This window comes from Humulus lupulus, chromosome 6 (genome assembly GCF_963169125.1).
Source record: "Humulus lupulus chromosome 6, drHumLupu1.1, whole genome shotgun sequence".
Taxonomy (NCBI): Eukaryota; Viridiplantae; Streptophyta; class Magnoliopsida; order Rosales; family Cannabaceae; genus Humulus; species Humulus lupulus.
In genome coordinates, this window is record NC_084798.1 from 172,753,553 (window position 1) to 172,768,443 (window position 14,891).

The following is a 14,891-nucleotide window of genomic DNA, read 5'->3' on the forward strand; positions in this document are numbered from 1 at the left end:
TTATGCTTATGATTTATGATGTATGTTTTTAGTAGATTTTCCTTGTTGGACATTAGGCTCACTCCTTTATTTTTAGCTTGATGCAAGAAAATAAATATGGAAGGCGGAAGAATTCTTGGCAGCTTGGCTTGTGTGTTAAGGATGAATGGATTGAATGGATTGCGAGTCGATCGAGGATGACGTTATTTATTTTTAGTCTTTTAAATTATGTTTTGATGTAATTCTGCAATTATTATTTAAATAGTTAAAGTTATGTTTTATAAACAATGGGATCCAATACCATATCACATTTTATTTTATATTTTTACCTTATTTTGTATTGGTACAATATTTTGGGTTTTTAATAAAGTTATGTTATTTCTTATGTATGTTTCCCGAAATAGTAGCTATGTCTAGTAGTTTTAATGGTCCAAGATCTTAGAAATAGTTGGCTCATTACAATTGGTATCAGAGCAACGGTTCATATGCATGAAGTTCTCCTTGATACACACGTTCAATCTTCGATTCTAACCGCCAATGTAAGTGTTTATGTTATAGTTATTATGTTTATGTTGTTAACTAACGTTTTAACCCTTATGTTTTCAGTTAAGAATGGATGACGCTTTGAACTATGAGGATATCCAAGCCATTAAGGCATTAAAAAGGATTAGAGAGCCAAGGAATACAGTAGGAGTGTTAGAAAGAATCACTCGGAGATTACTCTTATTCCACAAGGAGATAGTTCACCTCCAAACTACTAAGCAAATCGTGATGAGAGCTACGGAGCAATATGTTTCTTTTTAAAGATTATCCTTCTGTAATTTCAGCTTTAGAAGAAATATGGGAGACTATAGATGATGAAAGTGATTTACTAGTAGCTATGAGATATTATTTTCTCATACTTAGGTTCACCTTTAAGTTGGAATTTCAATTCACTAATGAGCAAAAACATAGAATCTTTATGAATCTTCCTCGAGGAAATTTTGAGGCTCAAGATAATGATGATTATGAGGAGATAGATGATGATATGTTAGATGAAGGGCCAGATGTAAAAGATCCTGAATTTTAGATTAGTTTATTTATTTATTATCTTTGCATTTATGATTGTGCTTAGTGAAAACCTTTTTCCAAATGAATATTATTGTTATTTTTGAATGACATGTATGAGTTTGATTTTCTTTTACAATCATAATAAATAATAAATTTAATAAATAATGACCAAGTTTGGTGAGGGTGGATACAAATCAATGGACCGGGTTCTATATTGAGAGTTAGGGGGCCATAGTAGTGGGAGCGATTTTACTGATCCCAGCCCTCCCTCAATATGGTTAACTTTGGAACAACGACGAGTTTCGAGCCTGAGAATTAAGTCATATAGGATGATTAGAAACAGACTTAGAAAATAATAAAGATGGCTGATTTTTTTTCTTAGTATAGAAACACACCCTAATTATAAAGAAGGCTTACATAATTTTCATAACAAATCATAATTAATAGGTCTGAGTTATGTTTGCTTAGCCTAAGTTTTTTCCTTAGAGCCTATTAGGGTAAGTTCTAACATATTTTTCTCGACTGTTAGAACACTCCTGAAGGTGTCGCTCAGAAGGTCTGCACGCACAAACGCCAATGCCTCCAGCGTCGCTCACGAGACTTTTGAAGCCCCTCCAGTTCGCAGAAGGGGAGCGCGTGCTACCATTGCTGCTGCTAACAGAAGTGTACCGCCACTGCCGGTTGACAACACTGCAAAAATTATCAGGCTACGACAACAAGTGGAAGAGTTGTTGCAGCAACAGCGACAACAGGCCCAGCTGCAGCCTCAGACTTAGCCTCAGCCGCAACTGCAACCTCAGCAAATGGCTCAAGCACCCCATCAAGTAGGTCCTTATGGGGGATGCCCAATGGAGAATTATGCACCCTACCCAGCTCCAATACATGGAGCCAATCTACGAGCGGTTTTGTAAGCAACACGCTCCAAACTTTGAAGGGACAACAAACCCCTTCGAGGCAGAAGAATGGCTCAGGAATGTAGAGCCGATTCTAGTACACATGAATCTCGGCAACGCAGATCGCATATCCTGCGTTTCGTCTCTTTTAAATAAGGATGCTAGAATATGGTGGGACCTAGTTCAGGAGACTCATGATGTCGCCACCACGACATGGACAAGATTTGTGGAACTGTTCCACAAGAAGTATTACAACTGGGCAGTCATCGCTACAAAGGTCGAGGAATTCACCAGTCTGAAATAGGGTGACTTATCGGTAGCAGAGTATGCTCGACTAGCCATGTTTGCTCCAGAGCTGGTTCCAACCGATTTTCTAAGGGTTAACAAGTTTGTAAGAGGACTTAGACCAAAGATTGAGCTAGGGGTTAAGCTAGCAAACTCTGGAACTACTACTTATGTCGATGCTCTAGAAACGACTATAGAAGTAGAAAGGCTTCAAGCGAGTTAGTAAGGAAGAGGCCAGTAAGCCTGAGCCCAAACAGTAGAGTCAACCTCAGAATTTTCAGAACATTCACCACAACATCCATCAACTCAGCAACAATAATGATCAGAAGAGAAGGCATCCTGACAATAATCAGTCTGATAATGATAAAAGAGTACAGACAAACAATGGAGGTGGTAGGTTGGGTTATGTAGAATACCTGCAGTGCTCTAAGTGCCAAAAGAAACATCCTGGTGAATGCCATGCAAACACCAAAGGATGTTACAATTGTGGTCAGGAAGGTCACCGGAAGAAAAAATGTCCACAGCTCAAGCAAGAGGAGAAAATGGACAACAAGATGGTTCCCGCTAGAGTCTTTGCCTTGACCCAGGGAGAAGCAGAAGCTAGTAATAAATTGGTCACAGGTCAGATTCCTATCCTTAATAATGTATGTTCAATATTATTTGATTCGGGAGCCACACACTCGTATATCTCGTTAGGAATGATAGAGAAATTAGACAAACCTTGTGAAAGATATAGAACTAGGTTTGTAACAGAATTGCCTTCAGGTGAAGTAGTCCTATCATCACGGATAGTACGAGGCGTACCGATCAAAATTGAAGACGTAGAACTAGAGGGAGACCTGATAGAACTAAAGATAGAACTAGAGATCAAAGACTTCGACGAGATACTGGGCATGGATTGGCTAGCAAGGCATGGCGCAACCATCAACTGTAGACGTAAGCAAGTGACGTTCGCCAGCATCGCATATGTGGTAAAGGAAACACCACTAAAGGTTGGAGACGTCCACATTATAAAGGAATTCCCAGAAGTATTTCCCGACGACTTACCAGGGTTGTCGCTGACTCGGGAAATTGACTTCACAATTGAACTAGTATCGAGCACCAAGCCTATCTCAAAGGCACCATACCGGATGGCACCTACCGAACTCAAGGAGTTAAAGACGCAGCTATAAGAACTCTTAGACTTGGGTCTCATTAGACCGAGCCATTCGCCATAGGGAGCACCAATTCTATTTGTGAAGAAGAAGGACGGAAGCATGCAGATGTGTATAGATTACCACGAGCTGAATAAGGTGATAATTAAGAATAAGTACCCGCTACCCCGGACTGACGACTTGTTTGATCAACTCCGAGGAGCGACTGTGTTTTCAAAGATTGATCTACGGTTCAGGTATCATCAGCTCAAGGTACGGGAAGATGATATTCCCAAAACAGCTTTTAGAACTCGTTATGGACATTACAAGTTTCTAGTTATGTCTTTTGGTCTTACCAACGCTCCAGCCGCATTTATGGATTTAATGAATAGGGTCTTCAAGGATTATTTGGGCAGATTCATTGTAGTGTTCATCGATGATATTTTGGTGTACTCCAAGAACGAAGTCGAGCATGAGGAACATTTAAGAATGACCATGTTACGACTGAAAGAGCATCAACTTTACGTCAAGTTCAAGAAGTGCGAATTTTGGCTTTCACAAGTAGCGTTCCTCGGCCACATAGTATCCAAGGAAGGAGTTGCTGTAGACCCAACTAAGGTAGAGGCTGTGAAGGATTGGCCAAGACCTAAGAACGCGTCAGAGGTTAGAATTTTTCTAGGACTAGCAGGTTATTATCGGAGGTTTGTAGATGGCTTTTCTAAGATAGCCACTTCGCTCACCAACCTGACCCGGAAGAGCAGATAGGGCTGATCATTGGGCGGGTTGGTCGGGTTACACGACATTTTTACCCATCCAATGTCATAATCGGGTTAGGAAAAGTGAACCAGTAACTTGCCCATATAAGAAAAATATTATTTTAACCCGTCCAATAGTTTGGGCGGGTTGGTTGGGTCAACCCGCCCAAACCGAAGTGAGAAGATTTTTTTTTTCCAAATTACATTTTTGTAGTTTTTTTCCTTTAAATACTAGTACTAATAGTGTGAAATTTATATTTTTAAGCTTAAAACAATATTTTGAATTTATAGCAAAAAAAAAAAAAACTTTAATTAATTTAATTATGTAGATAATATATTAATATATTTAAATGTATTAAAAAAATAGTGAACTCTTAATTGGACGGGTTGGGTTATGTTGGGCAGGTTGATAATTATTTTTAACCCGCCCAATGTAACAATTGGGCGGTTTAAATTTTTGTCGGTTTATTTGGGTTGCATTTTTTGGCGGTTTTTTCAGGTTGGTTTGGGCAGATTGTTCGGGTTGTAAATTTTTTTGCACAGCCCTAGCATCAGAGGTTCAATTGGACGGATAAGTGTGAAGAAAGCTTCTAGTTGCTTAAGGATAAGCTATGCTCAGCACCAGTACTTTGTGTACTGACACCCAGCGACATGTTTGTAGTCTACTGTGATGCGTCGAAGCAAGGTTTGGGTTTTGTGCTAATGCAGAATAACAAAGTGATAGCCTACGCCTCAAGGCAGCTGAAGGAGTACGAGCAACGCTATCCAATGCACGATATGGAGTTGGCAGCGGTGGTCTTTGCATTGAAAATATGGCGCCATTATCTTTATGGAGAATGGTGTGAGATTTATACAGACCACAAAAGCTTAAAGTATTTCTTCACACAAAAGGAGCTCAATATGAGGCAGCACAGGTGGTTAGAACTAGTGAAGGATTATGACAGCGAAATCATATACCACCCAGCGTATGGAAGTTATGACTGAGGAAGAGTTATGGAAGTTTAGCAGCGTTAGCTGGAATAGAAAAGCCGCTACAACAAGAGCTGATCAATGTTGGAATAGAAGTAGTCATTGGTAAACTGGCTAACTTGTCTATCCAGTCAAGTCTGTTAGAAGATATACGGATCGGACAAGGACATGATGACACATTAGTAACACATATGAACGCAGATAAAGAAGGTAAGGTCGGCGCCAAAAACTTGATGGACTCAAAACGAGTATGTTTTAAATATTTATAAATCGCAAGCACACGAATCGTTCATATAGAATAGTGATCGTGTAAGCAAGGATGTCGAACCCAAATGAGTTCTCTAAAATAAAAAAGAAAACTATTTTAAACCAAAATTAATAAATTCTAACATAGGTCCAAAGATTTATGAGATTTTTGTATAATGAAAATAAAATAAAAGATAATAATAAAGCAATAAAAGACAATATATAAAAATAAATCAATAGTAGATATCAAGATAGTAAATGAAAGATTATTAAGATAATAGAATCCAAAAAATATAAGTTCAATAATATTTAAAAGTACATTGACTCCCAAGTTTTAGTAATAGTAGAAATTAATCAAACCATCACTTATTCAAATTAGATATTCCATTTAAGCATAAGTTTTTATAAAAATATAGGATCTATCTTCACTTTTCAAAAAGTATAATTTCAAAGCATTTAGTGTAAATCAATATAATGAAATAACAAATAAATTAATGAACATTATTTATAAGGCAAAACATAATATTTTTGTTCTAAGCATTGGATGTGTACAATTTAATGACACATCTTACACAAAGAATATTATGTTTTTGCACTAATGAAGAACAAAGTGTAAATATGAGCTAACAATAAAAAATACATGATATTTAAGATGAAAGAAAATATTTGAAGAAGAAAATCCATAAACTTTATTGCACAAAATGGGAAATCAATATACAAAATAAACACTATCTAGTTACATATTGTTTCATCATCACCTTAATAATCTTAAAAAGATTAGAAACTCATAACTAAAATAGCAAATACAAACTAAAAATTACAAACACAAATAGGAAAATTTGGAGGAGAAACCCCCAAAATTTTCCTCTAAAAACGCATAGGAAAAATGACCAAAAAGAAGAAAAAGATGAAGAGAATTGAGAGGTTTTGAAAGTGTAGAACTTGTGGTATGGTAACCTCCCCCAAAATAATGCCCTAAACTCCCTTATTTATAGCCAAAAAAAGGGTATTAAAAGAATCAATTCAAAATAATTAAATTGATTAAATTATTTGAATTAATTATAATATGGAAAATAGGGGTAAATTGTAGGGTGTAATGGTGATTTTTGGGTAAAATGTGTAGAAAGTGGGGTAAAAATGTGGCATTTTTAGACAAGGGGGACAAAGGGACCATTTATGGGCTCAATAAAGGGGAAGGCTGCTGCATGGCTGGAGAAAAGCTGGCATTGGGCCTGGTCTTGGTGCTGGCAGGTGGCCCAAAGGCTGAAGGAAATGGCTGGGGCGTTGGGTGGCAAGCTGGTGGAGGCTTCGGCTGGAAGAGAAGGGCCAGGCGTGGTGGAGCTTTGGGAGTGAGGTGGAGTGCAGCTAGGCCGAAGTCTTGCTACTGGGTGCTGAAGGAAGGAGTGGCAGGTGGGCTTCTGGGCGTTGGGCTTGGGTTAGCTTCAGGATGGTAGGCTTTTCCAAAGGTTCTTAACAATGTCAATTTCTTCCTTTTTCCTTGAAAATGCCAATTTCTCCTTCAATTTTCTTTTCTTTTCAAGCACCAATAATACAACAATTTCCTACAAAATAAACATAAATTAAGTCGTAATCAAATATTTTTTAAGTATAAAATAAATCATATTAATTCTTTAAAAATATTAATTATAACTTAATTTAATTTAGCATTTAAGTTCAATAAAACTAGATTTTTTTTACCTTAACTAAACAACAATAATTCAAATAACTATACTACAACATTTTACAACAAAATAATTATAAAAATACACAAAAATATATAAAATCATGATAAGACTAATAAATTCAAAATTACTCTAAAACTTAATAAATCAATTAAAAACTCAAGAATTAAGCAACAATTAGCACATAAAAAGTGGTAAAATAACTCTATTTTGTAGAGTTATCACTCAATATGAGGCAGCGCAGGTGGTTAGAACTAATGAAGGATTATGACTGCGAAATCCTATACCACCTGGGAAAATCAAACGTAGTTGCTGATGCGCTAAGTAGGAAGAGTTATGGAAGTCTAGCAGCGTTAGCCGGAATAGAAAAGCCGCTTCAGCAAGAGCTGATCAATGCCAGAATAGAAGTAGTCATTGGTAAACTGGCAACTTGTCCATTCAATCAAGTCTATTAGAAGATATACGAATCGGTCAAGGACATGATGACACATTAGTAACACATATGAACATAGTTAAAGAAGGTAAGGCCACATATTACTCGATATCAGGACAGGGGTTCTTGAGATATAAGGATCAGGTATGCGTGCCGAATGATCATGGAATTAAGATGAAGATTTTAGAAGAAGCGCACAATACCCCATACTCAGTTCACACAAGGTCGACTAAGATGACTCACAAACTTAAGGCGTTATATTGGTGACCAGGAATGAAGAAAGATGTAGCGGAGTTTGTGTCTAAATGCTTAGTATGCCAGCAAGTGAAAGCAGAACATCAGCAGCCTGCAGGCTTATTGCAACCACTTAGTATTCCAGAATGGAAGTGGGACGACATAGCCATGGATTTCGTGACATGACTACCACGAACAAATAAGTAGCATGACTCGGCTTGGGTAGTAGTAGATAGACTAACCAAGTCAGCTCATTTCCTGCCTGTCAAGACTACTTACACAGCAGATCAGTACGTAGACGTTTATGTCTGAGAAATAGTAAGACTGCATGGAATCCCTAAGACCATAGTTTCCGATAGAGGATCGGTGTTTACATCGAGATTTTGGGGAAGCTTGCAGCAAGCAATGGACACCAAGTTAAGTCTTAGTATAACATTTCATCCTCAGCAGACGGTCAGTCTGAGCATACCATACATATTTTAGAAGATATGTTGCGCGCTTGTGTACTTGATTTCAAAGGATCATGGAGTAACTATTTGCCGCTGATAGAATTCTTCTACAACAATAGCTACCAATCAACGATTGGGATGGCACCCAATGAGTTACTGTATGGAAGGAGGTGTCGATCGCCGTTACATTGGGACGAGGTAAGAGAAAGGCAACTTCTTGGACCCGAAGTTGTTAGAGAAGCTCAAGATACAGTAGCGTTGATTAGAAAGCGTATGCTCGCTACTCAGAGCCGTCAGAAAAGTTATGCGGATGCCAAGCGACGTGATGTGGAATTCAAAGTCGGAGATCAAGTCTTCTTAAAGATATCTCCTATGAAAGGTGTGAAGGGGTTTGGGAAGAAGGGAAAACTTAGTCCCTGATTTATAGGCCCTTTTGAGATATTGGACAAGGTGGGAACAGTTGCATATAGATTAGTCCTATCGCCAGCTCTAACAGATATCCATAATGTGTTCCACATCTCGATGCTGCGTAGATATGTGCCAGACCCATTTCACGTCCTCAAGTACGATACGATAGCACTCCAGAAAGACTTGAGTTACGAGGAGTGACCGGTTAGCATCCTAGATAGAGGGATGAAGGAATTACAGTCTAAGAGTATTACGATAGTCAAAGTCCTATGGAGTAATAGTTCTGAACGGGAGGCAACGTGGGAGTTGGAGGAGGACATGTTAGCACGGTATCCGGAATTGTTTGGTAAGTAAATTTCGGGGACGAAATTCTTTTAAGTAGGGGAGAATTGTAGAGTCCCAGAATATTTACTTAGCTAGCTAGATAGTAGTAGTAGTTAGTATTAGTTTGTAGTATGTTAGTTTCCGTGGATTTTGGTTCAAACCGGGACTTAGTTGGAAACTCATAACAATAGTTATGGATTTTATAAGTTTAACCTATAGTTTAAGAATATTAATTATAACATAAGATTTGATTAATATGGCTAGTTCTAGAAATATATTCATTATAACCTAACGTTTAGATAGAATTAATAAGAGCATGACACTTGTCATAATTATGATTATTAAGGAATTAAGTATTTTTGATGAATAGTTTTAATAAAAGAAAGATCTAGAAGCTCTAGAACCTTCCAGCAGCTGTTAGGATCGTATTATGACTCAGTCAAAGCTGTTTATCCAATTCAAATTATGCTGAAAATGTGCAAATATGTGTTTGATATATCAATGTATGCCGATATATCGCAGCTTAGGGGCCGATATATCGCCTACGGAAGATACGAAAAACACGTCGACTTTGCACGAACGATCGAACGGGGCTCGGGAATATAGGGGGAGGCGATATATTGCCTATTGGGGGGGGGGGGGGGGGGGGCGATATATCGGCTCCAAGTTGGTTTTTTTTTTTGAAAATTTTGTGATTTTGATTTAAAAAATACTCTTAACCACTTAGACCTGCCTTTGAACGATTTTGACTGAGTTCTGAGCGTCATTTGAACAAAAATTCAAAAAAATTTCATTTTATAATCATTTATTTATTCAAATTAAAAGGGGTTAGTTTCACTCCTTGAACTCTATAAATAGGACTTAGTACTCAACCATTTTTTGCATTCTTCAAGCAGTCTTCAGAGCCTCCAAGTTGCTAGTGTTACTATAGAGAGACACACTTGAGTTTTGGGATAAAAGCTTTATCATTCTAAAATTTTCTAAACACTTGGGAAGTGAGATATAGTGAGATTTTAGTATTGAGGTTTAGATCAATCCATAAGATCATTCAAGGTATTCTTATTCCTAAGTTCAGTTCTTTATGGTTCTTTAGTTTTCTTTTATTCATATCCTAACTATTGTTTATGATTCTTGATTAGGTATTTAAGTTTCTTGAAACTTAAGGTTCTTCTTGGTAAGTTTCTTCTTGATGGTTTAGTTCTCATTTCATCTTTATTCTTTAGAGATTCTCACCATTTTTACTTTTGGTTTATAGGAGTGTTCTAATCCCGTTCTTATTCCCAAATATCCCGACTTTTGGTATGGAAAATAGGATAGATTATATGTGTTTATGTTTATGTTATGATATGTATATGTATAATATGTTTTATAGTCCTTGGGGCTTATAGTTGCTTAGCTAGCAAACCTCAATGCTTTTATGTCGCTTGGGGCTTATAGTTTCTTAGCTAGCAAACCCCAATGTTTTTATGTTGCTTGGGGCTTATAGTTGCTTAGATAGCAAACCCCAAGATTATCATTTTCATGGGTTAGAGTTATGATTTACCCTACCTCGACTAGTAGAGGATCTAGATGTGTTATCATATACTACCATGTGATCTAACCTATCTCGATTAGTAGACAGAGGACCTAGATGGTTTATCACATGTCATGTTAATGAGTTAATGGCCATTAATATTATAATCTTATATGATATATGTTTTTATAGTATTTGCTTATGATATAGTCTTATGCTTATGATTTATGATGTATGTTTTTAGTAGATTTTCCTTGCTGGGCATTAGGCTCACTCCTTTATTTTTAGCTTGATGCAGAAAAATAAATATGGAAGGCGGAATGATTCTTGACAGCTTGGCTTGTGTGTTAAGGATGAATAGATTGAATGGACTGCAAGTCGATCAAGGATGACGTTATTTTTTTTTTAGTCTTTTAAATTATGTTTTGATGTAATTCCGCAATTAGTATTTAAACAAATAAAGTTATGTTTTATGTTTTATAAACAATGAGATCCCATACCATATCACATTTTATTTTATATTTTTACCTTATATTGTGTTGGTACAATATTTTGGGTTTTTAATAAATTTATGTTATTTCTTATGTATGTTTCCCAAAATAGTAGCTATGTCTAGTAGTTTTAATGTTCTAAGGTCTTGAAATAGTTGGGTCATTACAAGGAATCAACTTCTCTACGGATTTCGATGCTAACCCAATGAATGCACGCACATGCCTATCATTTTTTATAACGGTAGGTTTGACGGATTGTGAGAAACATGTGTATGAGACCTCAAGTTTCAAGTCATACACACATATATCCACTCCAAGCTCATCGTACAGAATGTCAAGCAATTCCTCATACGTCATACCCTTCTCCAAAGGGAGAATTTGATTTTTAGCATCCCTGAAAAATCCAATCCCTATTTTCCAGTTCCCAAACACCGTTGAATACAACAAATATGGAAACACTCGAATCTATATAAAAAAAATAGGTCAAAAATTATAACTATAACATAAAACAACAAAAAATCGATTTCTATCGAGATCTGTCGAGGCCTATCGAGGTACAACTATCGAGGTCTATCGAGTACAATCGAGGTAGACAATCCAATGTAATTCTTATGCCTCTATCGAGGTCCATCGATGCATATCGAGGTAGCCATGGACATAAACGTATAAGGGTTTTATGGAGGTCCATCGAGCCTCATCGAAGTGTTAAAATCCTAACACTATCGAGGCACGTGAGGTCCATTGAGGACCATCGAGCCTCTATTCATGCAATCCATTAAGGCCTATCGAGTTTCATCGAAAATCATCGAGGTAGAAGAAAAACCCAGAAAGGAACGAAAATCCATTCCGACAGTGAAAAATTACAATAAAACATGAAGGCATACACAGATTTGTTCGAAATAGCAATCAATGTAGATAAACAAGTTTCCTCGGTACATATAATAAATATATACTTACCCATTCGATTTTTGCCCATAGATTTGAAAGAGAATCCAAAATGAAGTTTCTTGGCTTGAAAGGATTCACAACTTGCTCCTAGATCCAAAATCTAAAATGAGCTCGAAAATTAGTATAGATTAAGATAATGGTGACTGCCTTTGTGTACGAGAGCTTAGATAGATAGAAAAGGAAAACGTGAGAGATAGAGAGGGAGAAGACAATAGGAGAAAAAAGAGAGAAACTTAAGGAATACTAAGATAAAAATGTGATGTTTTTTTAGCTTGATATTATTTTGACATAAGACTTCCTTTTATGCATCAAAAATCAAATTTTCCTATATAAATATAAAAAAAGATAAGGAGTAACTAAGATTTTTTGTCCTTAGTTAGACATATCAAATCTCCAAAACCTATATCTTCTCTCCCGTAGAATCATATTTTATAAATTCATTTTTTTAGGGATGATAAACTCTGTATTTTGTCTCATTATTTATTTGAACTCTGTGTTTTGACAAATTACTTTTTAGACCTTGTATTTTGAACTAAAACCACAAACAATTCACCAAGCTAACAAATCTAAATAAAAATAAAAATATTTTAACTAACAAATGTGTTGATATATTCAATTATTTATTTATCAAAATTAAATTTAGTACTTTATTTAAACTATTTTAAAAAACATACATCCAAACAATATTTTATCAAAAAAGATAGAAGTACCGTAAAGGCAAAAAAAACTATAAACCCTTTTTTCTTTTTTCTTTTTATATATATTCTCGGCCCAGATTCAAAAATTCCGCAACAAGACCACAAAAGTCAACTTTCCTAATGAAAGATGTCAGATATGTTGGAATGAAAATTTGGAAAATTACTTGCTACACACTTTCTCATGCCTTATATCTATCAATGGGAATGAATGACTTGTTTGTCGTATGTGAAATCCTGTAGTACTACTGTGAATGTGAAAGAAATATATCAATGTACGTGATGAGAGAACAATATAGTACTTAGAGTAGGTAGCCACAACTGAGCTAACCCTGTAAGGCTTGTTCCCCCACTAAAGTCTTAACCATGTAAGAGTAACTTTTCTCTGAACCCAAAGCATTTATTCGAAACAATCACATTGCTTAGATTTGCTTTTGAGATATGCCCATTTCAGCTATTGTCATATGAACATGAAGCTTTCTGAGTTAATAAAAAAAGAATTCTAAAACCAATTTAGGCAAGAACTAGCTAGAAAGTCTTTCTAGTCACTACCATTCTAAGTTTAGTAATTTCACTGTACTTCATTGGACTATGTTTATGTTTTTGCTGATATCGATGCAGTGCTCTTTGAAGCTTATTTATGTCCTAGTTCAGTTATTTATTATCATCATATCGAAATATCTTGACTAGTTACCAAACGCGTGTATATAAATGTAATATTTTTTAATTAAATAAAAACAATAGAAGAGATTGGTTATGTGATTGCAACAATATTCACTACGAGCTCCATTGAATTGATGATGGTATTTTAAAGTTCTATATGCAATATTTGGCTTCTTGAGGCTGAAAAAACTTCATATTGTTAGACCATCTTTAATAGTATTAATACATATATATATATTAGAATATAGATTCAAAGATTCCTACATCTATTACCATATCTTAAGCTTTTAGAGAAATAGCATAGTGAAAAACAAAGACCGGTTTATTATATTATGACATCATAAAAGATGACTTTGGAATTTTGTGAGCGTTGTGTTTCTTTATCACTTGAGGCTATTTGACTGAATTTGGTGAAGTCCTAGATGTCCCAAGCTCAAAACTTTAGATATAAATCATGGGACTGAAGACCAAAAGAGTGTAAATGTTGATTAATTACAGATTAAGCAATTGAGAGGATTAGCTTAATCAGCTAATAATTAGTCCAAGCCAACTACTAAGCATAGCCACAACTTGTTTGATGACCAAACAGAGAGAGAGACCAACAACCAAACATCTAAGAGGGCTTACTTTAATAATTTGAAAAGACAACCAATTCGGGCAAGAAAAAGATGAAGAAAATAGTAAAACTTTTAGTCATCACTCTGAAATCAGTCAGAGAAACAGTCATCTCTAGGAAGTTTCAAAGAGAACAACCCTTTACTCAGTACAAGATAGTGCATTGAATTGGTCAAAAAAAGGAAAGAAGAAAAAAAAGAGTACTATATATATATGGCCATCTAGCTAATTAACAGGACATGGTAGTTTAATACCACTAGTGTAAGTAGTAGTAAACCTCCTAGATATTCTATTCCTTAATCTTAAAGAGTTTCTTTGCAAACCCTGTTGTGATTTTTTCCTTTCACTATCTCAGACAAAGTCTCTAATTCATGGCCTCATCACCATCAAACTACTTAAAGACGCCAAATATTCTGATTTCCATCTTTTCTCTCATATTAATATTATCTTCCAATATTGCAGGTATATATAAGTAATCTTGCACTGCATGACATAGTTTTCTCAAATGTTACAGATCTTTCTTGGTTTAACATGTGCTTAATTTTTCTTCCTCGCTTTTAGGAGCTGATCATCATCAGTCATTGTTGGCTAAAGATCATATTGATGGAAAGAGTTTAAAGCAAAAGAAAATGGTGTTAGGTTCGAAGCCACCTGAGTGTGCTAACAAGTGCTTAGGTTGCAGACCTTGCATGGCTTCCTTAGTTGTTTCTCAGCACGAAAAGAATGTCAAGCCATTGCCTCACGCACCAGAGAGCTACTATCTTCTGGGGTGGAAATGCAAGTGTAGGGATAAGTTCTTTCAACCTTGAAAACCTTTCATTGTATAATTATTACCTATATCATATATAAGATCATGCATGTATTTCAGCCCTACGTACTTTTTTCTTTCCGAATTACTAGATATTAGCTATACTAGAGTTATGGTTCTATTTTTAGCTTTGCATGCGTATATGCTACGATACCTTTCTAAATCAACTAGTAGACCGAGTTAATAATTAAGAATCTATGTTTAGTTTTGCATGTTTTGCTTTCTCGTTGCGTGAGCGAATAATAGGTTTAAACTACCAAACTTTCAATTATCCTAGTAGACCAGTTGCATGATCCAACTTAGCGAAATCATATATTA

At 35.8% G+C, this 14,891-nt stretch overlaps 1 protein-coding gene across 1 annotated transcript; it reads left to right on the forward strand.

Moving 5' to 3' along the window:
• Positions 1-14,029: 14,029 nt before the first annotated feature.
• LOC133784314 (EPIDERMAL PATTERNING FACTOR-like protein 8) lies at positions 14,030-14,615 on the forward strand. The gene is made up of 2 exons (XM_062223710.1): positions 14,030-14,227; positions 14,327-14,615. Exons 1-2 carry the CDS (start codon positions 14,137-14,139, stop codon positions 14,572-14,574), a joined length of 339 nt encoding a protein of 112 aa, XP_062079694.1. The 5' UTR covers positions 14,030-14,136; the 3' UTR covers positions 14,575-14,615.
• Positions 14,616-14,891: the final 276 nt, after the last annotated feature.

What these genes read in the sequence shown, in the direction of transcription:
- LOC133784314 (XM_062223710.1), top strand. Translation starts at nt 14,137, where the DNA reads ATGGCCTCATCACCATCAAACTACTTAAAGACGCCAAATATTCTGATT. An exon ending in ATTATCTTCCAATATTGCAG is followed by an intron (nt 14,228 to 14,326) that starts GTATATATAAGT and finishes CCTCGCTTTTAG; the next exon opens with GAGCTGATCATCATCAGTCA.